Source organism: Mytilus californianus, unplaced genomic scaffold (assembly GCF_021869535.1).
Source record: "Mytilus californianus isolate M0D057914Y unplaced genomic scaffold, xbMytCali1.0.p SCAF_4, whole genome shotgun sequence".
NCBI lineage: Eukaryota > Metazoa > Mollusca > Bivalvia > Mytilida > Mytilidae > Mytilus > Mytilus californianus.
The window spans coordinates 39794448-39821885 of record NW_026262690.1 but is presented as its reverse complement, the minus strand read 5'-3'; the positions used below and the strand labels follow the sequence as shown (position 1 = coordinate 39821885).

At 33.7% G+C, this 27438-nt stretch overlaps 2 protein-coding genes across 2 annotated transcripts in view; both read left to right on the top strand.

Annotated features, from left to right (window-relative positions):
• The first annotated feature begins 1902 nt into the window (after nucleotides 1–1902).
• On the top strand, nucleotides 1903–17582 carry LOC127738009 (uncharacterized). The gene is made up of 4 exons (XM_052249018.1): nucleotides 1903–2272; nucleotides 13006–13213; nucleotides 15206–15398; nucleotides 17143–17582. Exons 1-4 carry the CDS (start codon nucleotides 1941–1943, stop codon nucleotides 17460–17462), a joined length of 1053 nt encoding a protein of 350 aa, XP_052104978.1. The 5' UTR covers nucleotides 1903–1940; the 3' UTR covers nucleotides 17463–17582.
• An 8766-nt stretch (nucleotides 17583–26348) lies between these two features.
• LOC127738007 (sodium-coupled monocarboxylate transporter 1-like) overlaps nucleotides 26349–27438 on the top strand; it is a 47564-nt gene continuing 46474 nt past the window's right edge. Inside the window, exons 1-2 of the mRNA XM_052249015.1 lie at nucleotides 26349–26693; nucleotides 27150–27218. Of these exons, the coding sequence (XP_052104975.1) occupies nucleotides 26349–26693; nucleotides 27150–27218 (414 nt within the window). The remainder of the gene's footprint in view (nucleotides 26694–27149; nucleotides 27219–27438) is intronic.

Genomic DNA, 27438 nt, shown 5'->3' with positions numbered 1-27438 from the left:
AACAAACATGTGTACTAGTCCAATTAAATTGGTCGTCACACTATACTCCAAAACATATAAATGAACTAAAATAAAAAAAAACATACAAGACTAACAAAGGCCAGAGGCTCCTGACTTGGGACAGGCGCAAAAATGCGGCGGGGTTAAACGTGTTAACATAATTTTTGAGATAATGGGCAAAGATATGAAAATTAGTAAAAAATAGTCCGCTAAGGGCAATAACACCTTAGGATCATATAACTAAAGGATTCATCTGATAATATTGGTGAAAATAGAAAGAAGGTAGATTTTGACAATTTAAGAATTTTTGCCACAGACAGATTTTCTTTTTTATCTATTATGGTTTTCCAAGTTATAAGACAATTAATGCATTTAATCCATATGTTTTATTTTTAGCCATGGCGGCCATGTTTGTTGACTGACTTGGGATTATTCATTCCAAGTTTGTTTAAACTTGGTTCAGTAGTTTCAGAGGAGAAGATCTTTGAAAAACTTTACGACTGACACCAGACGACGGATGCCAAGTGATGAAAAAAGATCACATGACCCGTTAAAACAAGGGAGCTTAAAATGGCAGCGGACCATAACTGAGTGTTAAAGAAGAGAATCGTGCTACTTAAAATCGTGGGTGCTACAAAAGGATGAATTGTCTGACCCTGCTATAACTTCATGGCAATGAAATATCGTTGTCCAGTTGTATGCCATTATTCCCTTATTTCCACGCGAATCACAAAAAATAATCGATACTTATATATTATCGGTTTATCGTCATATTCCGTCTATGACAAAATTGAGTCTCCATGTCAAATATTGTCATTCAGGGCGAAAACAATTCATGTTCTAAATATCCACAGACTATTTTCCGCTGGACAATTATTTACCAACAATCAATCAATTTAATCATGGAAGTATTATATTGACTTTATTTTACTTCCATGGTTTAATCAATACACCCCACGTACACTTACATTCTACTAGCATTTAAATATTTAAGAAGTTGTTGCTGTACATTTCTCTAAATATACAAACACATAAATATATCTGCAATAATTCAAAACGACAACGTCAAGATTTTATTGATTTTTGACAGGCTAACTTGTTTAAAAGCAATAATCTATTTGTTTGGAGATTCTAGGCTAAGCTACTGTCGTTTGCCGTAAGTTGTATTTATTAACCTAAATATAGAAAAAAGGATATGTTGATCAAGTTAACAGAGGTACAGGTTTTAACGAATTATCACGTATATTTAATCAGACACTACCGTTCAAAACTTTAAACCTTTGTATTTAGATTACTCAAAGATGTATACGTCGTATGATTTTCCATTTTCAATTCACTGATAAATCCTAATTTTCAGGCAAACGTGACGAGTGGCTAAAACTGAAAACTACTTTTCCATTCATAGATATAGGAAGATGTGGTATGAGTGCCAATGAGACAACTCTCCATCCAAGTTACAATTTATAAAAGTAAACCATTATATGTCAAGGTACGGCCTACAACACGGAGCATTGATCATAATCTAGTTTCTTCGCGTTTATTGCAAATATAATTTTGTATGCAATTTTGTCCGAATGCCAATTTTCCCAGCTGTAATTTATTCTGGAGAACTATGACATCACCATGACTGAAATACATGTATATATGCTACTGGTTTAATCAAACAAAACAACTGATGCCCCAGGAAAACTTAAAGCTTGCACAGGAAACACTTTTTTTTAATTTTCGGTTAAGACATATATATTTTGTATTCAAGCTTTCTACCAACAAATGTCAAAGACTCCAATAATTTGCAACTAGACTTATTCCTAAAAACACGGAATTTGAACATGAAATTTAATATTCGGGAATGACTTGAATATTATTCGCGCCTTCAATCGGAAGGCTTCTAGACTTATCGATTCGATTTTTTGTTTACTAAATGATAATAATAGTTACATATGATTTCAAATACTTTCTGCAAACTTTCAGGACATGTTGTAAGAACATGTCTCACCGACAGTGCACAATTCTTCTCAAACGTTGCAAGTAGAACCGCCCAAAACAAAGTCTCAAGTTTTTCCGTTAACAACAAAACTTTTGTCCGAATCAAAACAAAATACAAAACTAAGATGACAGATGAGTGGTTGCAGATTGGGAACTATTCAGTTTTTCCATGGTCAATTTCAGGAGTAGAAACTTGTGTTGTCATTAAAACCAATGGCCCCACACTCACATTTGATTTGGGATATTCATGTAGAAGCAGTGTGTCCAGCAATTTAGTCTTCTTCAGGTATACTGTCACATGATTATATATTAAACTTTTGTTTTAAATTCAGGGAGCACCACTTTTTCAAAGTAAATATAAGAGATCAACATGTTGATGTCAATTTCAGCCACATATTAAAATTAATATTTAATTCGTTATTCAAACATGTCAAATGGAACAACTTTATTTTCTCCCAGGGTACAAACTTAATGACAATAAAGAATGAATATCTTCTGCATTCATTTTAATATTTGTGTTGATTTTCAATTTATTAAAACTTGTTGGTTGTAGATCCAGGATTTTGAGAAAGGGGGACCCTGGTAATCCAAGGTTTGTAGTAATACTTGTTAAAAGTCTATGCATTTATCATACATTGTATATGAAGCTCCAAAAGGGGGCCCGAGCCCCCGCCTCAGCTTGTATATCATACTTTGTATGTACATGATCAATAAATTTGTGTTGCTGGAAGAGTATGATATAAACATGAGACTCCATTGATAATGTGCCCTTGGCTTAAGGTTGGCAGCAAGTGTCTGCTTAAGGGCATCAAAGCAGCTGATAAACAAATTGAAAATATGGGTTTACAAACTGAAGAGGGAAAAGCAAATGCATGTGAGCATTAGTACAGTGATATTGTTGGCTTTTTTCAAAACTACCTCTACCCTTTTTTATTGGGAAAATATGCGTAATTTTCATCAAATTGGGAAATTTAGAATAAACCATGAATTTGACTGAAACTTCAATTTACCCTTTCAAGAGTCAAACCCTGCTTTGAAATAAGACCCCTTTTTGTCAGTGATGATACATAAATAGACCCTCAAATCTGCACATACAGTCATTTTAGGCATGAAAAATGTATAAATGAGTGTTTTTCAGTTTGTATTCATGCACAATTACTTCTGAGACTGCACTGTTTGGGAAAAAGTTGTCTTTTTGGGAATAATTTTAAGCCATTTTTTTTTCAAATTGGGATTCTTCTCCAGGGGAAAAAGCCTTTATTCTCCACTAATTTAAGGCAAACAATATCACTGTAGTATTAATTATATTTATATATATAGTCAGTAAGGTTCGATTTTTCTGAAGTCAACTGTGCAAATATCACAACATTAGATGAACATAATATGAGGAAATAATGATTTCACAAGTCAGACTTAATGGGAGATTCATCCTTCATGTACAATGTAGGCCCAAATAACCAAAAATGTTCTCAGTTCTTGTCATTTAATTGGTTAAATACATGTATATCAAATAAAATTCAAATAGTATTGGTATACAATGTATAAATCTTAATAAGATTACATTAAACAGAAAGTTTGTTGCATACTGATGATGTCAAATTTCTTACTTGTCTTATTTTTATGATGAATGTAAAAGTTTCAACGAAAGGGACATAATTCCCAATCTTAAACTACAAATAGAGGTCTTTGGCAATTAAATTTCAATATTGAATACATGTCAAATTAATATTTGGCATACCTTTAGTATTGACCATATATATTCCAATTTGTTTATGTGTACAGGGGGAATAATCATATTTTTAAAAAGAGACCCCATAATTTTTGTTAGAACAATTAAGTGAGTTTGAGTTAGTTTCCTTTACCTTAATTGGTAAAATGATTGATAGTTGCACTATGACTGATGAATTAGATTTTTCACAATGAATTTTTAACATTTGATAATTTAAAAACCTTTCTGAACACTGGTACAAAATAATTTTTCTTCAAAAAAGGTTTCTGCCTTCAGTATAGTATATGTCAATATTAAGTATACAAGCTCCCCCTTTACTAAGGGAAATCAATCTGGTCACATTAAATGTCTGCCAGTCTGAATGATGTTAGGAGATTATTAAAGTGTTTCCTAATAGGCAATTTTATATGTATGAAATGGTAATGATATAATCCACTAGCAAATTTTAAAGAAAAATACATCAAATAATTTGCATCAGCTAAACCATAGACTAAAAGAGCAGGGGCGGATCCAGGATTTTGGAAAGGGGGGCGTAGTATGAAAATTTTGTTCGACCTTTTTTTTGGCTACAAAACATAAAATAAGTGAAAATGCACATTTTTAGTGATGGTTCCTAACGTGGGGTATGTATATTTTATAGTTAAAGTGCCGGTAAGCTTGGGTTGGACATTTTTGATGCCGCATTCTCCCCATTAGTTGTCTATTATAAAATGATTGAATGGATCTAAAGCTATGTACTAATATATTTGATGTGGGATTTGTCAGTAAAAAATGGACATGGAAAATTCTCGTTTGTTGTATGGTTAGTTAGCATAACCTCACAGATTACTTGTCAGTGGCGTAGCTAGACTTATAATGATCTGCACGCAGAAGTTTTCGCCGAGCGGAGCGAGGTGAAAAAAATTTTGGACCCTTTTTTACAGAAAATGAATCTTTTTTCGATCTAAGATGGTTAATTTTGAAGTGAAGTATGCACAGTTGAGTGTTTTGCTATACTAGTATATCAAATCAAAGACCTAAAACTGACTAAAAAATTCTAAAAACTTTGCAATGCTCGCCAATTTATTATGCTTCAAAGAAAGAAAGGGCTAGAGAACTGGATCCTCTCATGACATATATGTTAACATACGAAAACAAAGCAATTCAAACAATGAATTTTTAATTTGGTGATATATGAATGTGACGTTCGTATGTAAGACCGTATGTAAGACTGAAGTTAACAACCGAGGTCCTTTAGGAGAGTAACATTTTCATTTACCTAGCATTGTTAAACGTGTCAATAACTTCTTTAGTGTCAATGTCAAAATCAGAATGAACGTGCAGCAGTGCAAGTGAAGAAAGTCTTTCTTGTCCCATGGGCGATCTCAGATACGTTTTTACGCGTTTCAGAGCGCTGAAAGAGCGTTCAGCAGTAGAGGTTGAGGGTGGCATGGTGAGAAGTATTTGCAGAATACAGAATATATTTGGGCAAAGTTCTTTCGGCGTCATCTTCAGTGTTGCACAGAGATGGTCTGGTTTCTTAGATGGATAAATATTCCATCGCGCAACCCACCTTTTAATTTTGAGAAGAAACTGATCTTCTGATTGAATATCGGACTCGTAGGCGCGAAATATGCGAATTTGATGGTCCCGATTCAAACTTTTCAGATTGTTTGGAAGAAGCATCTGGGCAAGAAAACGTTCTTCCGAATTGACAAGACGATCTCGTAGTTCGTTTTAAATTAGTAGATGGTCTAAAAATTGTATATACATGTACCGATGTACGCACAACAAAACTGAACTGATAGAAAACACGGAAACCTTTCTGACAAGTTGAAACACCTATATATACAAAGTGACAGTCAATCGCACTCTTTCTTTTTTTGACTGCTATGATTTTTTAATTATGATTTTTTTTGGGGCCATTACATTTGTGCACGCAAGTGCGTCGTTGCGTCAATGGTAGCTACGCCACTGCTTGTTGTAAACATGATATAAGGCTATTCATTGAAGTTTATAATACGACCGACACGAACAAAGACAAACAAGCAATTTTTATCCAAATTTTTGGTTGAAATGTTTCACTCAACAAGGGAAGTGAGGGGTTCCAAATCAACCAACGGCTACGAATGAGTCTGAAAATCAAATGACAACGAAGTTGTGAATGACGGTCGACAAATGGAGACATAAAGGCCACACCCAGCAGGCAGGTTGCAGTTGGGCCTTGAAAAAAGTATTCAGTATACCAGTTCGGCGAAACAGACATTCCGGTCAGATATGGGATTTACATGCAACCCCCCCCCCCCAAAAAAAAAAATTACGCCCGTTTTTTATTCACCATGTTCATTTAATGCTGAATAATTCTGTTGGATTTTTTTTTCTTATAGCAAAAAAGGGAACACGATAATTGTTTTCATTACAGATACGGATAGAATTTTTGTTTAAGGCAAAAATCAGGGTAAGAATTTTTTCTCTAAAATATCTCAGACTGCCCTATCAAATCAAATGGTCCGTACCTTAGACTTTAAATATATCTAGAGCTTACCGACTGGGGATCATTATTCAGCAATGTTATTAATTGGCTGGGGCGTGTGGGGTTAAACATATTTTCGTAGGTAAATAATATTGCCGTGGAACTTTTTTTCTTCATGAGAGTGTAATAGAGTATTACTTTCTGTTGAGTGGAAATATGAAATAGAAGTCAATACGTTCTTGCTCAATCCTTTGTCGCTTTGAAGGCGTCATGCTTATCATCCTCCGCCTAAGCAATGTGTTACTGTAATTTGAATTTCAAAATGACTGAGTGACGTTTCAAAAGTACAGATCAACTCCACCGTAGCGAAACATATGACTGACATAATCAATAATATATTACAGTAAATACAAGCGAAAAATATCTTTATAAGCATGATAAGTAAAGAATTGTCGCATAAAAATTAAATACACGACCGGGAAATGGCAAAGTTCACGAAGTCTAGTCTGATTCATCATTTTACAATAAAAAAAAAAGAGTTCAAGCAAAGGGGGGGGGGGGGGGGTACGCCCTCTACGCCCCCCTCTGGATCCGCCACTGAAGAGATATAAACTGCCGTTCACTCTGGTTTTCAAAAAAGGCATGTGTTAATTAAGTGCTGCATGTTAAGAATGATAATACTGACAGTGTTCTTCACACAAACCTTATATAACATCCTGGTTAACAGGGAATTTTGAAATATTATGTTTCTAAAAATTACACTATCACATCCATAACACAATCTATAAAGAAGATCATTTCAAATAGCATCAAACTCCAGCAATATGGCATCACACTCAAGCAATATAGCATTGCACTCAAGCAATATGGCATTACACTTAAGCAATATGGCATCACACTCAAGCAATATAGCATCACACTCAAGCAATATGGCATTACAATTAAGCAATATGGCATCACACTCAAGCAATATAGCATCGCACTCAAGCAATATGGCATCACATTGCTTTGTTGCTAAAATGTGTTTTGGAGAACACTGACTGTCACAAATTAAGTTCGTAGAATAAATCTGGTCGAATAATGAATTTGTATTCTAAACATTACTGAAATATTTGAAAATAGGGAAGAAGGGAATCAGTGGCATACATGTAGCTTTCATTGAGGTCACTGTGGCAACTGTCTCGATTAAAATAATTTTAACACAATACATACATGTAGAAAAGGGAAACAATTAATCTTCAACCCTTACATCTAATGCAACTGGTGACTAGAGCTAGTCATTTAATTCATACTCATTATGAAGAGATACAGAAATATTGTGCTTGCCAAATTTGTTTTTATACGACCGCAAAAAAATTTTTGTGGTGGTATATTGGTATGACGTTGGCGTCGTCGTCGTCCGTCGTCGTCATCGTCGTCGTCCAAAGACACATTAGTTTTCGCACTCTAACTTTAGTTTAAGTGAACGGACTTCTATGAAATTTTACCATAAGGTTCAATACCACAAAAGAAAGGCTGGGATTGATTTTGGGGGTTATGGTACCAACAGTTAAGGAATTAGGGGCCAAAAATGAGCATTTTTGTAACTTCCAGATGTAACTTGTGTGTTAGTGTATGGATCTCTCTGACATTTTACCACAAGGTTCCATATCACAAAGGGAATGCTGGTTTTGATTTTGGGGGTAATTGCCTCCAAATTTTACGAATTAGGGGCCAAAAAAGTGGCAAAAAACAAGCATTTTTCTAGTTTCATGACAATAACTTGTGTGTAAGTGTATGGATCTTTATGAAATTGTGCTACAAGGTTCCATATCACAAAGGGAAAGCTGGAATTGAGTTTGGGGGTAATTGCCAATAACGTTTAGGAATAAGGGGCCAAGAAGGGGCCAAAATTAAGCATTTTTCTAGTTTCCAGACAATAACTTGTGTTCAAGTGTATGGATCTCTCTGAAATTGTACTTCAAGGTACAATACCACAAAGAGAAGGCTGGGATTGATTTTGGGGGTAATTTCCTCTAAATTTTAGGAATTAGGGGCAAAAAGGGGCAAAAAAAAACCCAAGCATTTTTCTAGTTTCAGGACAATAACTTGTGTGTAAGTGTATGGATCTTTATGAAATTGTACTGCAAGGTTCCATATCACAAAGGGAAAGCTGGGTTTGAGTTTGGGGGTTATTGCCCTAAACGTTTAGGAATTTGGGGCAAAAAAGGGAAAAAAAAACAAGCATTTTTCTAGTTTCCAGACAATAACTTGTGTTCAAGTGTTCGGATCTCTCTGAAATTGTACTGCAAGGTACCATACCAAAAAGAGAAGGCTGGGATTGACTTTGGGGGTAATTGCCTCAAAATTTCAGGAATTAGGGGCCAAAAAGGGGCAAAAAAAAAACAAGCATTTTTCTAGTTTCAGGACAATAACTTGTGTGTAAGTGTATGGATGTTTATGAAATTGTACTGCAAGGTTCCATATCACAAAGGGAAAGCTGGGTTTGAGTTTGGGGGTAATTGCCCTAAACGTTTAGGAATTTGGGGCAAAAAAGGGGCAAAAAACAAGCATTTTTCTAGTTTCCAGACAATAACTTGTGTTCAAGTGTTCGGATCTCTCTGAAATTGTACTGCAAGGTACCATACCACAAAGGGAAGGCTGGGATTGAGTTTGGGGGTGATGAATCATAAGGGGGTTCAAAAAATTTGAGGGGGGATTTTTTTTCCTTTTTTTTCTTTCAAATTTTCCATTTTAAATTGGTTATATCTGATTTATATATAAAAGCAAATCATAATAATATGGTTTGAATAGGGTAAATTAAAAATTTTAAGTTCTTAGACCACATTCATTCTGTGTCAGAAACCATTGCTGTGTCAAATATTTAATTACAATCCAAATTCAGTGCTGTGTCAAGCTTGAATGTTGTGTCCATACTTGCCCCAACTGTTCAGGGTTAGACCTCTGCGGTCATATCAAGCTGCGCCCCAGCGGAGCATTTTATTAAATTAATTCGTGACGATTTAGAACTTGACATATTGTGTAGACACCTATCTTTTGTCGAAAACTATATGTTGCCCTCTGGATTTACCAAGGTTGTTTTTGCCGTTTGATTGCTGTCTTATTGACGTATAACCCACATCTACAGTTTTAGTTCTGTTTGATGTACTTTCAAAATGGTCTATGACAATTTATAACTGAAAGGGTTATTGAGTATAGATTAATTGCTTTTCTTTCCGTCAAGATTATGCTCAGAGGAAGATGAATCGAGGAGAGCTGTACCTAAATTGATAGTGCAAAGTAAACAGAAAAAAAAGTTTCACTTTTCAATCTTTAACTGATCAACTATGTCTTAACTGCAAGGTCAGTGGATTCGAGGAGGGGGCGAAGAGGGCGACCAGACTTTGATTGGAAAATATATCATGCTTTAGCATAAAAACGCTACACTCGGCGGTATTTCTTCTATTTTATGGAATTACACGCTTTTGAAAAAAATCATGGATCCACCCCTAAAGGTAAGAGTACCTTTGAACTGTGCGCTATATCTGAGGTAGTTAATGCACACCTTAGCTGTGCATTATCCAGATTATAGCACAGTAAGAACAAAGAGATTTTGCCTATGTCATGACCGTGTTATCAAAATTAATTACTATTAATTTGTATGTGAAAAACAATACACAGCTACGACTTCCGATAGAACGTTATTACTTAACTCTCAAAACTATGTTGAAATCCTTAAAAATTGCCATCTTTAATCATTTAGAAATTCTCTTCTTACAATGTTACAAAATGATAAGCCTGGTTTCTCTGATGAGTTATTAAACACAAATGAATTATAGTTATCTCGTACCGTAATAATGAAAATAACATTTTTAAAATTAAAAAAAAGTCAGCTAGTAGCGAGTAAAAGCAATAAGTTACGAATTGTAAAACATCAAAAGGGAAACTTTTTATAAAGATAGATACATACAGCTAACTTGGACAGTTGTTTTATATTAAATACCTTGTATTCCTGTTCTCTACAGTGGAAATCAAAGGAAAATGATCATGTGGTTGCAGCAGTACAAAATAAAAAATCGACGAAATTTATATTAAACTTTTATAACATACTCTATTCCAATAATTTGCATTATACAAAAAGACAACAAAATGAAATAAAAATCAAGCCAAACAGACCAAGGGCGAACGTGAATTAAGGCGAACGGACTCGGGATTCATACGGTTACCAATAATAGTTCCTTACATCCACACCATTTGGACTCGGGTGGAAAGTTGTCTCATTTGTAGTTAAACCACTTTCCTTATTTTTAGCTCACCTGGCCCGAAGGGCCAAGTGAACTTTTCTCATCACTTGGCGTCCGTCGTCCGTCGTCCGTCGTCGGCGTCGTCGTCGTCGTCGTCCGTCGTCGTTAGCTTTTTACAAAAATCTTCTCCTCTGAAACCACTGGGCCAAATTTAACCAAACTTGGCCACAGTCATCATTAGGGTATCTAGTTTAAAAAATGTGTCCGATGACCCTGCCAACCAACCAAGATGGCCGCCATGGCTAAAAATAGAACATAGGGGTAAAATGTAGATTTTGGCTTATATCTCTGAAACCAAAGCATTTAGAGTAAATCTGACATAGGGTAAAACTGATTATCAGGTCAAGATCTATCTGCCCTGAAATTTTCAGACAAATCTGACAACCTGTTGTTGGGTTGCTGCCCCTGAATTGGTAATTTTAAGGAAATTTTGCAGTTTTTGGTTATTATCTTGAATATTATTATAGATAGAGATAAACTTTAAACAGCAATAATGTTCAGCAAAGTAAGGACTACAAATAAGTCAACTTGACCAAAATTGTCAGTCGACCCCTTTAGGAGTTATTGCCCTTAATAGTCAATTTTTAACAATTTTTTGTAAATTTTTGTAATCTTTTACAAAAATCTTCTTCTCTGAAACTACTGAGACAAATTTAACCATACTTGGCCATAATCATTATTAGGGTATCTAGTTTAAAAAAATTGTCCGATGACCCAGCCTTCCAACCATCATGGCCGACTTGGTTAAAAATAGAACATAGGGGTAAAATGCAGTTTTTGGTTTATATCTCTGAAACTAAAGCATTTAGAGCAAATCTGACAGGTGGCAAAAATGTTCATCAGATTTAGATTTATCTGCCCTGAAATTTTCAGACGAATCCGACAAACCGTTGATGGGTTGCTGCCCCTGAGTTAGTAATTTTACAAAAATTTTGCAGTTTTTTGTTATTATCTTAGATATCATTATAATATCTAATATCTAATACTATTAATTATGATTTTAACCTTATTTTACATGATTTCCAAAGCATCAGTAAATACAGGTGATCGAGCGACACAGGCTCTTGAGAGCCTCTAGTTTGTTATTATCTTAGATATCATTATAATATCTAATATCTTATACTATTAATTATGATTTTAACCTTATTTTACATGATTTCCAAAGCATCAGTAAATACAGGTGAGCGACACAGGCTCTTGAGAGCCTCTAGTTATATTTAAGACCAATCAGTTTATATACTGACGGACTTTCAAAAAACAACACTAGATTATTCTTTTTAATTCTCATTTTCAAATATGCAATTCTTGTAAAATAAATGTATAAACACGAATTTCATTCATTACTTCATTGTTTGATTACGTCATGTTTATAGTTCAAATCGTGTGGTATGCACTGAAACCCTGGTTTTCCCCTTATGGAATGACTGTAATATTTTTTCTGTCTATGAAGAAATACTATTAACATAAAAATGGGGTGCACACTGAATAACCCGCGTAGCGGGTTATTTAAAAAGTGTGCACCACATTTTTGAGGTTATTTCGAATAGACAGAAAAAAATATTACAGTTATTCCTTATAATTTAATTTTAAATTCCATTTTAAGGAGTAAATTATGAAAAAAAAGTTGATGACGTCACGTTCACGTGACAAAATTATGCCTATGAGCTGATAGACAAAAAACTTACAGCCAATCAGAAGAAGTGTTACATCCAAAATTAAATTAGTTATCAATGGTTGTGAGACCGTCGAGTCAATGACTGCTCGTAACCTAACGACTAAATTATTGACTGAAAGGTCAATTAGTTCTGTTGGGCATATATTGAGTTCTGTTTTGTAAATTCTGATTTTGCCTTTGTCCCACCCATTACAGTGTGTTTTGGTAATCATGCAGTTTAAACTTTAAGGCTTCAAACGTTTTTCATCAGTCGATTCTTTGGCATTTCAGTATATGGGAAACATTTATGGCGTGGTTGTGTCTGCCTTGACTTTCAACGACTTGATAAACAGTCGGCCGTAAGCATGTCTCGCAAATGACGTTGCGTTATAATATTTTTGACGAAGCGTTATTACATATTGATCTGGTCATGGCTGGTCATCAACAAATCCCGTCTGCCTGTACCGTTGTTGTAAGGACAGTAAGAATAGATTCTGATTTGAAATTGTCTAGCAAAAGCATGTTCACGTATTCCTGCCTGCAATATTCTTATGGCCTGATTCAGATTTTCATTGCGGTAATGTGGAAATGCAACATGTATTTACTGATTAAAGTGTTGGTATGGATTGAAAGAAATGTTTCACGAAGGAAAAAACTTTAAAAGGAACTATTCATCGGTTTCAAATATCGGTTTAATAAATTCGTGCGACATCAATAATCCGGAATGTTCAATTACCTCAAGGGAGGTATTGAATTTTTCTAAACAGAAAGAAGTACGGTAAGCACGAATAGCAGTTATAAGAAGATTAATCATGGTTTGGTAAAAACAATCACCAAATTAAGTCCGTCAGTATACTTATTTTCTCATCCATGACTAAAGTTAATTATACATATTTTACAGTCATGGTCACATGGATCATATATCTGGTATTGCACAACATGCAGCAAAAAGGTCATTATATGGTATGAAGCCAGCTAAATACTACTCTCCTGTCCATTTAGTAGAACCACTTAACTCACTATGCAAGATGTATGGCAGTATTGCAGGGAATATTCCGGAACTGGAAAAGATGAATATAATTCCAGCTCCAGTGGGAGAAGTTATAAATGTACGTGTCAAATATATGGCGCAAAAATGATTAAAGGGTCATTTCTAATTGAAATAAGGTTGTAATATTTTTATCTCCTCACAATTAGAGAAATATCATTTGTAGGTCTTCGATTTATTAAAAAAAAAAGGTAAACTTTTGCCATTTTCCTACCAATATACAAAAAAATCAGCAATTTTGTTGGTAAATTGAGAAAGATTGTGACTCTTTTAGCTAAATACCCGGTCTTTGTAGACGAAAATTGAGCAATTTTTTGAAGTCATTTTTGAAAAAGTGGTGTGACAAATAATTATCAAATTTCATCACTGTTCTTTCAAATTGTTGGATTTAGTTACCTTTTTATGCAGAATCAGCATTAACAAGAACATTTTCAGAATTTTAACATCTACATTTTCCATAGAACATGTAGATATACAACTTTTACAATGTCGAACCACAGATATAATAGCCATTATTATGGCTATTATATCTATGGTCGAATTCACAGCTTTTTCCAAAGAGTAAAAGTATATTCTCGTTAAACAAATATTATAATGTTTCTAGATGTATTTTTAAAGAGTTTGTTCAGTAATCAATAATTTGACATTTTAGTAATTATCCAATTATGATTTCACTATAAATTGGCACACTTACTTTATCTGATTTAAAGTAATCATTGCTGTCGTAGTCTGGATATATACTATCATTTAAAAAAATCTGGAATCTTAATATTCAGACAAATTTTGCCAGAATTTCGGCTATTTATCAAGAAAAGATATTTTGTTTATTCTTTCACAAATGTATTTTTAGAATGGGAAACATGAATCATGGTAACTCAAAAGTAGATACCTATCTTTAGTGTTTGTCTTCATTCATAAATATAATTAGAAATACCAAGCACGTGGTCTTGATTATCATAACATAGAAATTTACACAAGATGTAAGTAATTTTCACTGTAATGAATTTTATTTTTATTAATGACATAAATATGCAGAAAGAAAGTTAGTTTTTGTTTCGCCTGCGACAAAAGTAGCAGTATGCGATATATAGGAATTACAATCTGGCGGCGACGGTGTTAACTAATTGTATAAAGCTTTATATTTTAGAGGGTGGAAGACCTGGATACTTCTAACTTTGTATGCAGATACCTTATGTTATTACGTTTCCGTCTGTCATATGGCCTTTGTCCTTGATCTCATTTTCATGGTTCAGTGACTGCTTGGGGAAAAAAATACCGTTTTTTTTTGTTTTGTTGAGAAATACTCAAGTATATTTGGTATATGGGTTTCTTGAAAAGTCTACATGACCTCGACCTCATTTCATGGATCCCTGAATAAGGTTAAGTCTGTATCTCAGATACTATAAGCAATAGGTCAACTATATTTGGTGTATCGAATAATTGTAAGGTGTACATATCCGTCTGGCAGGTTTCATCTGACCTTGACCTCATTTTCATGGTTTATTGGACAATGTTAATTTTTGTGGCTTGGTCTATTTCTCAGATACTACAATGTGATGATTGTAAAGTGTACGCGTCTGTCTGGCAGGTTTCATTTGACTTTGACCTCATTTTGATGTTCTATTGGTCAATGATAAGTTTTCATGGTTTTTTCAGTTTATCAGATACTATTAGCAGTAGTAAACTATATTTGATGTATTTGAATGATTGTAAGGTGTTCATGTCCGTCTGGCAGGGTTCATATTACCTTGACCTTACTTTCATGGTTCATTGGTCAATGTTAAGATTTTGTGGTTTGATCTGTTCCTAAGGTACTATTAGCCATAAGACCGCTATATTTGATGTATGTGTATGATTGTAATGAGTGCATGTCTGTCTGGTATGGTTCATCTGACCATGACCTCATTTTCATACAACATTGATAATGTAAATTTTAGGTGATACTTGTAGTAAAACCTTCATATTACAGACCATCAACATAAATTCAATAAGTAAAGCAGGCGAGACATTTCAGCGTGTGTACTCTTGTAATGAAAAGGTTCCTTATTTACAGCTGCCAAGTGGTCTTAAAATAAAACCTTTTCCAACAACACATCGTTGTCCAAGCCAGGGTTATATGATGTACCAGAATGTTAAGAATTTAAAGGAAGAATTTGTTGGAAAGCCTAGTCAGGAGATAGCACAGTTGGTCAAAAGTGGAGTACAGATTCATGATGAATATGATGTACCAGAACTAGCATATACAGGTTAGATAACTTAGCGTCAGTTCATCTGAAAAAGATTGGAAAATATTTTTTTTCAGTCCTTAATCGAAATGCATCTTTTTCGTATTCAGTTTTGATGACATCAATGCATCTGCAATAAGTAAATAACACCTAGAGCCCAACAATTCTCCAGTGTTGCGTTCAAAAATTTTCATTATTTAACTGCGAAGTTGTCTGAATAAGTGTTTGCAATAAAGCTTTAATTATATTGATTCTTTGAGAGCTGTTCTAAATAGACGTGCCAATGAAGAGTACCATACATATAGGATAATGATAGAACATTTCTAAAATAGAAATGCATGTGCTACATAAGAATCTCAATATCTCATTCAATAATCTGTGTTGGTGACTTAATGTATACTTTTCAATTGCTCCACCCTCAGATTTACTCTTGCCAACACCTCTGATATGACACACACTACAACTACTATTGATATGGCTAATATAACCCTTTGGTGAACTACGATGCTCTCCATTATAATCCTCTTGGGGTAAGTTTGTCTTTTATGGGAAATGAGCAACTACAAACACCCAAGAAATTGGCTTTTAAAAACACATGTATATTTTGTGTTCCGAATTGAAAATCATTCTAGAGTTCATTGCTATATATTCTATTTCATCTATCAAGAAAATGGCATGCAATTTATTTTCAACAATCATTTATTTAGAATTGACTTACAATTTCTACAAATATTTCGAAGTAAATTAAGGCGACAGTAGTTTACGGATGTTCAAATCTCGTAAATCAATTAAGAAGAGACAAATCGAGGTTACAAACACTTAAAGAATCGCATGAACCACAAAAGGAGTTAGATTGGTGCGTCGACAGAGTAAGCGTCTCCTGGTAAGAACGCAACACCCGCCATGCGAATTCACTTAGTCTAAATGTTACATTCCTGAATTGGACACAATTGGTAAAATCATGTGCCCACAAAAGACAGTCTTGTACTAAGAGGATGATAATGGGGAGCATTGTATTTTACCAAGGATTAACAATGCAGTAGAATTATGTGTCATATCAGCGAATTTGGCAAGAGCCACTCCGATGGAGGAGCAATTTAAAAGTCAACACCCCAGATTTAAGCAGCAATTTACAGTATCCAAACTCATCATAGACGCAAATATTGGAAATATAATATGTTTAATGTTTAAAATTATTGCATGATATGGAATGAAGATTAAATACAAGACTGGCGTTCTACTGTATCAGCAAGCTTTTATTTTCCTTAAACATACTTTGAGCTTGATCATTGAACCATCACCCTGAAATCAAAATTGGATATAAGCTCTCTCATTACTAAGTATTATTAGAAAATGTTTGATGAATGTTGGATAATAATCAACTGCCTACAAACTATCTCCTATGCTAGTTTTAGATATAAACCTTTGTCATCTTACCTTTCAATTAGATATGTGTAAACTATTCTCAAATGACGTATACATTGACAAATGACGTATACATTGACAAATGACGTATACATTGACAAAATCTGATGATGATTGGATTGAAAACCTGACTTTTGTGAAGCCTAATAGAGTTTTAATATTACTTATTCCATCCTTACGGCAGTTGAGTTGAATGAAGATAGTGAAATATTTTACTATATAACAATACACCATGCTTATATTTTATAAGGATAAGATTAAAACTATACAATTGAAAAACTTAGTTAGTTCAGATCAATGTTCTTTCAGTCATATTAATAACTGATCTAAACTTTTTCAGGTGACACAACATTTGATGTTTTCACAAATCCGCCAACAGAAGATCTCTTCAGAGTTAAACTGTTGATAACTGAGGCCACCTACATAGATCAAGAACCAGGCAAAGATCAAATTCAGAAGGCCAGAGGTCGAGGACATATGCATTTACAAGAAATTGCTGATAATGCTGATATGTTCAAAAATGTTGAAAATATATTACTGATACATTTTTCTGACAAATACTCAACAAAATATGTTCAAGAAACTGTAAAGAAAACATTACCAGATTCAATAGTGAATAAGGTTCATATAGCAACAATTGCAAAAGAAATATACGGGTAACTTAAAAGCTTTAACATTTTTTATGCCCTTGCTAGTGAGGATAGGACATCCTTTTTTACAAACACTTACTTATAGCCTTATTATGACTGTTGGACTGAAATAAAATTCATGTAATAACAATTTTGTCCTCAGTGTCAGTCCTCTGTCAAGATGAAAAGATGGTATTTGATGCACAACCATATAATGTTCCAAATCATATTTTTGCTATGTGTGTCCCACTGTTGAACTAGTTACAGCAAAGGAACTCTCAAATTTCACAAAATTCTCAAAATACTGAGTGCTCCTTGGAAATATTTAATGTTATTTGATAAAATACAGCCATTGTAGAACAGGGGAATACAATGACTGAATTTTTTCAGGTTAGAAACCAGATTAATTTTACCATAGACGCTCGAGTTCAGAATATCAATAGTGTATTTGTCACAACACTTTTTCTATCTCTACAATAGCGGAATCCTGTTTTAGTTGTAATTGCAGCAGAAAATTAAAACTTTTTTTCACATAATTTCTATAGCTGAAAGGGATGGTTTTTATATGATTTTTGCGGTCGTATATTGGTATCACGTCGTCGTCGTCCGAAGACATTTGGTTTCCAGACAATAACTTTAGTAAATGTAAATAGAAATCTATGAAATTTAAACACAAGGTTTATAACCACAAAAGGAAGGTTGGGATTGATTTTGGGGGTTATAGTCCTAACAGTTTAGGAATTAGGGGCCAAAAAGAGGCCCAAATAAGCATTTTTCTAGTTTCCAGACAATAACTTGTGGAACGGTGTATGGATCTCTCTGAAATTATACCACACGTTTCCATACCACAAAGGGATGGTTAGGATTGGCTTTGGGGGGTTATGGCTCAAATCGTTTAGGAATTAGGGACAAAAAAAAAAGGGGGAAAACAAGGGTTTCCTGGTTAATGGACAATTAAAAAAAAAGTACAATGTTATGTTTGGATTACCTCCCTTACATTGCTTTTAAATTATGTATAAAGAAATGTTATATTGTCTTGAGGTGATTAGCTGTCAATTTATTTTTAGAAGTTACTATTTAAAAATGCTGATTAAGGAATATTAATTTTAGCCATGATTATGTATGTCATTTTCTATTTTAAGACTTTTATGATGTATTTAAATGGGTAATTATGGTTGCAAACTCCATTGGAAATTTGAATTGAGATATGACCATATCTTGAGGGAAAGAATTTTTTTTCTTGGAAAAAAGGGGGGGAGGGGGTAAAAAAGAAATTGTGAGGGGGGGACAATTTTTTCTCATTTCAGATTTCAGAAATTAAAAAAGCAAATTTCTTCAAATTTTTCTTTTTTTGCAAAAAAAAGGGGGGGGGGGGGGTAAACAAAATTTTTTTTGGGGGGGATTTCAATTCGCAACAGCATAGTGTATTGCACAAAAGCAAAAAATTGAATATAAATTCAAATCATATAACCAATTCTAAGTTCTTTGACTACAGTTATTCTGTGTCAGAAACCTATTATGTGTCAAATATTTAATTACAATCCAAATTCAGACCTCTATCAAGCGCGAATATTGTGTCCATTTTTGCCCCAACTGTTCAGGGTTGGACCTCTGCGGTCGTATCCAGCTGCGCTCGGCGAAGCAATTTAAAAAAAATAATTGTAACTATCTGGTCATTATTTTTTAAGGGAACATGACTCTCTCTAACTTCCACACAATTGACAGACTACAGTTCAATGATAATGTTGTTAATAGAAACAATGTCCAAACACATATAAGTCTTATTTGGACAAAATCAGTTGACCTGAGTTCCGATGTCTATTTGAATGCCTTAACAAAAAGGCTTTAAAAACGAGACAGGAAAAATAGTCCAACTGGCTAAAAAAATAAAATTTTGATAGCTTGCAGGGTGAACATTCAATCTCAGTTATCCAAAGTGAAAACAGTTGACATTTCCAATATAAAAATGAGGAGCTGTGGTATGGTTTCTAATGAGAAAACTATCCACTAAAGTTTATTTAACTGTTGATTAATGCTTCATTTAATAAAATAACCAAATTTTGCTAGCTAAAATTGTACAAACTAAGGGACATTTTAAACAAGTCGCAGGCATATCACATTCAATACTTCAAATCTGAGCTTCCAACAATAGATTTGAATAAAACATTTGCAAAGACATGACCGTATGTAATAATGTACATGTATGGACGTTCAAGTCAGATTGGCTGGCCTACAGCATCCTCGATGCTTTAAATTTAAGGGTTTTTCAAAACTGGTTTTCATCGTTATATTGAATCAAAAACAAATGGAACAATTTCCATGCACTCAGCACATGATTCTTGTATAACATTCATCAGGAAGGTCGTGATCAAAATTTTAGAAAGTCAAAAATATATAACATTCAAAAACAAAAACCAAACAGGCATAACTAGAATGACATTTCTAAACACTTTTCTCCTTCCTCATGAAATGACTTATAATATGTATACAACATCCAATTAGGAATTTGTATGACTCCGCCGCTAGGCGAAGGGGGCATTAAGTGTTCCCCTTGGCCGTCCGTCTGTCTGTCTGCCCTTCCGTCTTTCCGTGCGTCCTTCCGTTTCACATATTATAAGCAAGATTGAGAGGGGATATTCGTGTCCTCAGACACATTATTCTTTTATTTTAATTTATTGTATTCATTATATGTTTTTTATACATATTCGCCTGCCTATTATCATGCAAATATTGTTTTGAAATTTTAACTTAGGGATATGGATTTATATAAGAGCACTGCTATTGTTTTCTTATCTACTAGTATTTATTTATTTATTTACCTTATTACCTCCTACTTGTTTATACTTTAATTTTTACATGACGTATTCATTAATAAATTAAAAGAATAGTCAACATCGTCTCGGGTCTACTTTGCCTCCGGAAATAGCAACCATAGTTTTAGCGTTATTACAAACACTATATATCATTCAAAGCATGCCAGTACCGATACACTCGCTACTGGATGTATCGAACTCTTGGACACTGATAGTCCATCAAAACCTTTCGGATTTTTGGGTCCTCAATGCTCCTCGACTTCGTACTTTATTTGGCCATTTTAACTTTTTTGATTCGAGTGACACTGATGAGTCTTTTGTAGACGAAACGCACGTCTGGCGTACACAATTTTATTCCTGGTATCTATGACAAGTTTATTCAGTAGCTGTACCAACCTTATGGTAGTAAAACAAATGATATGATTAAGTACAAAAACGAATGTTTCTGGAATAACCTCCATCAGTACGAACAAAAGGAGTATGGGGATATACGTCCACGAGATAGCAAGCAAACAACACTAAAAACCAAGGATTAATATACAAATCCTTGAAAAAACCAAAAGGCATCTAGAGATAAGTTTGTGACCAAAAGTTTGGAAAGCTAATACAAGTGTCAAACGTTTGATAGCAAAAAACAAAGGGCCTAAATAGAAAAGCCGAAATTGTCTCACGATGAACGCCAACTTTGCCTCAGGTAGTGACCTCCTTAGTTTAAGCACAATTTATTACATGCTTTTAAAAGTTGAACATTTTCAAACACAATATATCATTTAAATCTTTTTAAAGTACCGAAGTACTCACTACTGGGGGGATGATACTCGCGATACTGATATTTCACCAGGAAGAGAACCGACCCAGCAGTAGTTAAAAGCAAAAGATATAATTTCTTTACGCATAACATGTGTTTATGAAATAACTTTCATCACCTAAACTGGTGACCAAATGTTTGGAAAGCCTAAAATATAAAACGTTTGAGAGCATACAACTCAAAAGGGCCTATTTAGAACCGGCCAAATTGTCAAATGGTTGCAAATAAATGTTCTAATGATAAGTTTACGTCATAACTTCTTGGAGAACCCCTCCCCTATTACAATTTCGAGGTTACAAAAGTATTTTATATCAATATAGGGGGTTAAACTAGTTGTAAATAAACATATATTACCATGTGAGATATGCGGTTTTTTTAAAGGTTTATCGTTGAAAACACAGAAAAAGCAGTTTGAGCGATGTATGGAAACTCATGCTCAATATTTTTATGGCGTGTCCAAGGGGGTTTTCTGCTTTTGAAAGGCCTTTCCTTTTAGTTGCAAAAAGCAACATTTTATGTTGAAAATCTGCAGGAACATTTGTCAATATTATTCAGAGATATCAGATGACTAATACATATTCTTTTGAGACTCTAGTTGTTCATCATTTATCCTTAAGATATACAAGATTTCTGGATTTTTGTGCATGCAGATATAAATTAGTTTTAGCAGTGTTTCGGAAGAACATAATGTGTACCGCTTCCAAGGAATAACAAAAAATGCTATTTTGGTGTATCAATATCTTAATAAACAAAACCATGAATTAAATTTAAATAAAGACCAACCTTTGGGAAAAAAAAGGCAAATTAAAGTTGAGAACATAGCATGTTCTCCCTGATTTTAAACACGAAATTGGACATCTCCTCGGGTCTTAATTTAGGCAATAGTAGTTTACAGATGTTAAAATGATCTCGTCAATAGATTTCGGAAATACACAACAAAGTAACAAAAAAAAAATTAGGGAATCGCACGCACTCTTAATAGGAGCGATACCAGGTGCGTTGACATGTTAAGCGTCACCTGCTATGCATCCATCACCCGCCCCACGATCTACACTTGGTCAAAATGTCATAATCGGGAATAGGATGCACTCTGTAAAATTAAAAAGACACAGATGCATTGTCTTAATGATATCAGGACAAGGAAACATCTATTGAAATTATGGACCTGGTCCCCAAAAGTAACCTTAGTCGAAGATCACACAGTAAACGTATCAATCATAATAAACTGGGACATCATCAATATTCAGTCATCTTTCTTATATTAAACTAGAAGCAAAGTGTAGTCTTCATGGATTTCATTTTTTCTTAGTGCAAATATTAGTGCTGAAGAGAGAAAACTAATAAAAAGTCACTGGATTATTTCTACAAAAATGCATCTTGCCGATGATTGTAATGAACAGTTGGAAAGTAAGTTTATATAAAATCATTCTAACAAAACTATTTCAAATTGCAATTTAAATAACTTTGAAAGAGTTTTCTGTTTACATCTTTTGAACAAGAAGCAATCCACGTTTTCATTGTTTGACGCAAGAACTATACTGAAGCACTTAAAACTGAAACCCCAAATTTGAGTACGTTCATACCTACATCATTTACTGAAGATAAGATTATAAATGAACAGACTTCAAAATCAACTGAAAAGAAAGCTGTAACTAAATACCACAGGATTTCTGAAAGAACAAGTGTAGTTCATAAATCAAGTAATTCAGCTTTATAAACAACATATTCTGTGATGCTTAATTTTTTAAAATGAATTATTCATTTTTTTTTAATTAAAACTAACATATACTTCTGCCTTTACTTATGGAAATCATGGTAGATTATCAGAAAAACCAATATGTAAGACGTAGTTGAAGGTGATAATTGTTTTTATTATACTTCATGTCAAAATGCCAGATTTTGATTGGTTAATACGAGGGAGACCATTCACTTTATCATACTTCACGTCAAAATGCAAGATTTTGATTGGATAATAAGAGGGTAATAATTTACTCTATCCCATGGCTCAGCGAGAGATATTTTTTTAATATCACCCTCTCGTGCAGACCAATCAAAAACCGATAATTTAAAAGACAATGAATTGAATTTACATCAATAAATTAAAGACAATGCCCAAGTTCTACGTTTTAGCCTCAGAATGTTTTCATAGACTGTAAAAAACAAATATATCTTGCTTCACTTCTATTGGTTTTCTAATAACTGTAACGTTATTATGTACGTGATGTCATAGTTGAGTACTTTTGATTTAGAATCTAACAGTAACAGACAATAATAAAAGAACATTCAGTATGATAAATTAAATAACACATAGCTGAGAGGGTGATAGAGCAGATTTGAACCCCTTGAACAAACATTGTCAAACTCGGCTTCGCCTCAGTTGACAATGTTTTCTCGGGGTAACAATCTGCTCTATCACACTCTCAGCTATGTGTTATTATATACTATCCCATGGCAAATTATCTATTACCCTACACGGAGACGCTTGCTCAAGTGTGCGCTTTAATAAATACGGATGATTGTTTAAAAGATGGTGAAAACAAATTTTAAATAGAGACCGACTTTTGTAAATATTGACCCAATATTGTGGCAAAAATTGTCAGAGTTCGTACGAAGACAAGAAATAATGGGATAACGGTAAGAAAATAATAGGATATAAAAGCAGCTAACAAATATGAACTGTGAATTTTTGATGATTTATTTTCGAAAATTTACATAACAAAAACGGACTTTTTGCCACAGGAGTATTCTTAAATTATCTGTCTACAGTTGTTAAAATATGTCTAGATATAAGATATTGTTTATTTCAAGTACTGATATATAGTGTATAGATTGTTTTGATGATTAAAATTTGTTACGTTCACGAATAATTAATTCACTTTTGGTATAAATTAGTATTTATTTGACGTACGAGATGCTGATGTGGCATAAATATATCAACTTATGCATTAAAATCACGATCATTGTCACCAACTACTGAACTGAATCGGTTCAGATAGAGTTTGACACCAAAAATATTTAAAGATTTCTACTACCCCAAAAAAAAGAAAAGGAGAAGAAATCCATTGAAAGGTAAAGTTGTTTTTTTTTAAATAAGAAATTTATCAATGTTAGAAATGAAGGCGACATCATACTCATATTTCTTTCTAGCTGTAAAATCATGTGAATTATAAGGGCGACAATTAGAAGATAATTAAACCTAGATTTAGATCTCTAAAAATCAACGAATTCACTATCACGTAACTTCGTCATAGTGAGTTGTAGATTTTAGAAGAAAAGGAAGTTCAAAATTGCTATTAAAACTTATTCATATCTTATTTAGCTGAAAGCAAGAAATCCAATTCTTGAGCTGTAAAAATATATATATTCAATTTGAGGATCACGAATTTAAAAAATCGTGATCACGATTTTCATTTTTATAATTCATTACCACATATTTGACTCATAAGATCGGTATTTAGAACAAAACGACTCGTCAGATAAAATAAAACAAATAAAAAGACAAAAGACGCAGAGTACCGATAATTAAAAAATCGTTGTTATTGAATACTAGTTCATAGCTCATAATGAACTTATGAATCATATTTTCATAGACTAAAACATCTGTACATATGCAACGTATTTTGTTGAAAGACGCCATAAACAGCCAAAGAAAAGCATGATATTGTGCAATGCCAAAATATAAGTATAGACAGGACGTAGGGTGATAGGTGTTAATAAAGGGATAGCAATAGCTGGTAGAATATACTATAAATCAGTTTAAGTACCGATAAGACACTATTCAAAGATCTTACTGCAATATATAGGAATACTCAACGCATATTTTGAAAGAATTGAACTTAACGATATTATATCAACAGCTAATAGATGTGTTCAGTTTTGTACATACATGGTTCAAAAAGGCAAAATTACTACTGAAAGAGAGGCAAAAGATACCAGAGGGACATTCAAACTCGCAAGTCGAAAATAAACTGACAACGCCATGGCTTAAATAGAAAAAGACTAACAGACAAACAATAGTACAAAAAACACAACATAGAAAACTAAAGACTGAGCAACACGAACCCCACCAAAAACTGGGGGTGATCTCAGCTGCTCTTGAAGGGTACTGAATTTGATAATGGACGAGAGTTCAAGTACTCCCTTGTTCCTGTAGCAACCTATTTTGACTTTCCTTCTGAATGTAACCATGTCTTTCACATATGCTAGCTACCGATTTCCAATTAGAGTTTCATATACTACAGTAGGCCAAAACTTCTTTATGAATAGCATATAACCTTGAAATTTAACCTCAAGATAAATAAATATCTTAAATATAGGCATTCCCTACATAAACTTTGTAATCGTTAGACGCATAATTATGATGTTTTGAAATTTGTTGTATTATGATAAGACTTGATTGTCAAAATATATTTGTTTTATACATGAGCGCACTTATGTTAGAACTATGCTTTCTTTTGATGCAGACTCACGGTTTTGGCATCTAGGCGAATCAAAACAAGGGGTGTTTACCTGCACTTTTTATATGACAGATGATCTGTACCCGTGAAATAACAGTCGTATCCTTGCATCTTTTACATAAAGTCTTGTCCGGGCCAGAACTTTGTTATGTGTTATATTTTAACATAGCCTTGAAATATGTGACAGGCGAGTATGTCATCATTTGACGATTTTCCTCGTACTATAGTTGCTACCATTTGACTTTTGACCTCAAAGTCAGATTTTCAACTTTCAACTAAGACTGTTGATATTTCGCTTTGCACCTAAAACGAACAACCGAAATGTCATTTTAGTAGTTATTGGAATCTACTTAGATGAGCTGTAAAATATACATTTATATTTTATATAAATGCAGATGTTTATTGATCAATAGACATATTTTGTTTTGTATATTTTCAGATTGCGCAACTAGTTTCCTCCTCTAAAACTAGCTTTTGTGTAACTTGCGTTGAATTGTTGTTTTTCAACAATGCACCTAAATCTATATATTCACTGTTATAACTTTTAATCATGATACATGTTAATTGCTAATGAACCTGTTGTGAAACATGATAACTGATACCGTATGCAATTCATTTTAGTAGAATTTTTTTTTTTTTTAGTTCAATTGTCTATTGCCTTTCTCAAAATGATCAAAATTTAAAAATGCTCATTAGGTTAAAATTTATGGTTAAGTAACCTCCGATGAGATTAGATTCTCCTTCAATTCACTAATTAGCAAACACAGTGATAACTTAATTTAAGTACAAGACTCAAATGCTATCATTGATGAAATAAATCATAAATATTTTCATTACAGATGCAAGCTGATCACCCAGGGTTTGTGATAGCTGATTATGCAGTCTTTGCAGTCACAGTTATAATTTCATTAGGAATAGGAATTTATTATGCCTTTTCTGGTGGAAAACAGAAAACTACTTCCGAATATCTTGTTGGAAACCGACAGATGTCAATACTTCCGGTTGCCTTGTCCTTGATGGTATCCTTTGAGTCATCGATTATGATGTTAGGGTTTCCTGGCGAAGTTTATTCTTACGGAATCATGTTTTGGTTATCAAATGCTGGGGTTATGATTGCACTTCTTCTTGGGACAAGAATAGTTATACCTCTTGTGCACCCTTTAAGGATAACGAGTGTTTTCGAGGTAAATCATTTTATCATTTTCTGTTTTCTAAATGAAAATCTAAAAGAGAGGCGAAAGATACCAAAAGGACTTTTAAACTTATTAGTCGAACTGACAATTCCATGACAAAAAGGAAAAACGATCAAAAGACAAACACCATTATACAAAACACAGTATAGAACCAAAGACTGAGCAACACGAGCCCACCAAAAGCCGGATGTAATCTCGTGTGCTCCCGAAGGGAAGGCATATACTGCTCCACATGTGGCACCCGTAGTGTTCCTTGTATACGTACAAATCCGGCAATCAGTCAAATTCATAAAAGTTCACAATTGCATTAAAAAATATTGAAACGCATACCAATGAACTTCTTGCTTCATGTCGAAGTCATTCGGAACAAAGAAGCTGTACGATTCCTTCAGCGCAAAATTCAAAGTAAAAAATGATCGAATATTCATGTACAAATTTATATTTCAGTATTTTGAATTAAGATATAAAGGTAGAGAAGTAAGACTACTGGGAACAACGATCGGGCTGTTAAGATACGTATGTATCAATAAACTCATCATAAATAACAGAACTAACATTTTGTACGCAAGACGCGCGTTTCGTCTACACAAGACTCATTCGTGACGCTCGAATAAAATAAGTTCAAAAGGCCAAATAAACTACAAAGTTGGAGAGCATTGAGGATTCAAAATTCCGAAAGGTTTTGTCAAATACAGCTAAGGTAATCTATTCCTGGGATAGAAAATACTTAGTTTTT

Excerpts from the sequence above, each read along its gene's own strand:
- LOC127738009 (XM_052249018.1), top strand. The coding sequence starts at position 1,941 with ATGATTTCAAATACTTTCTGCAAACTTTCAGGACATGTTGTAAGAACA. Across the intron at positions 13,214-15,205 it reads CAGTGGGAGAAGTTATAAAT|CTGCCAAGTGGTCTTAAAAT; the intron begins GTACGTGTCAAA and ends CCTTATTTACAG. Across the intron at positions 15,399-17,142 it reads ACCAGAACTAGCATATACAG|GTGACACAACATTTGATGTT; the intron begins GTTAGATAACTT and ends AAACTTTTTCAG.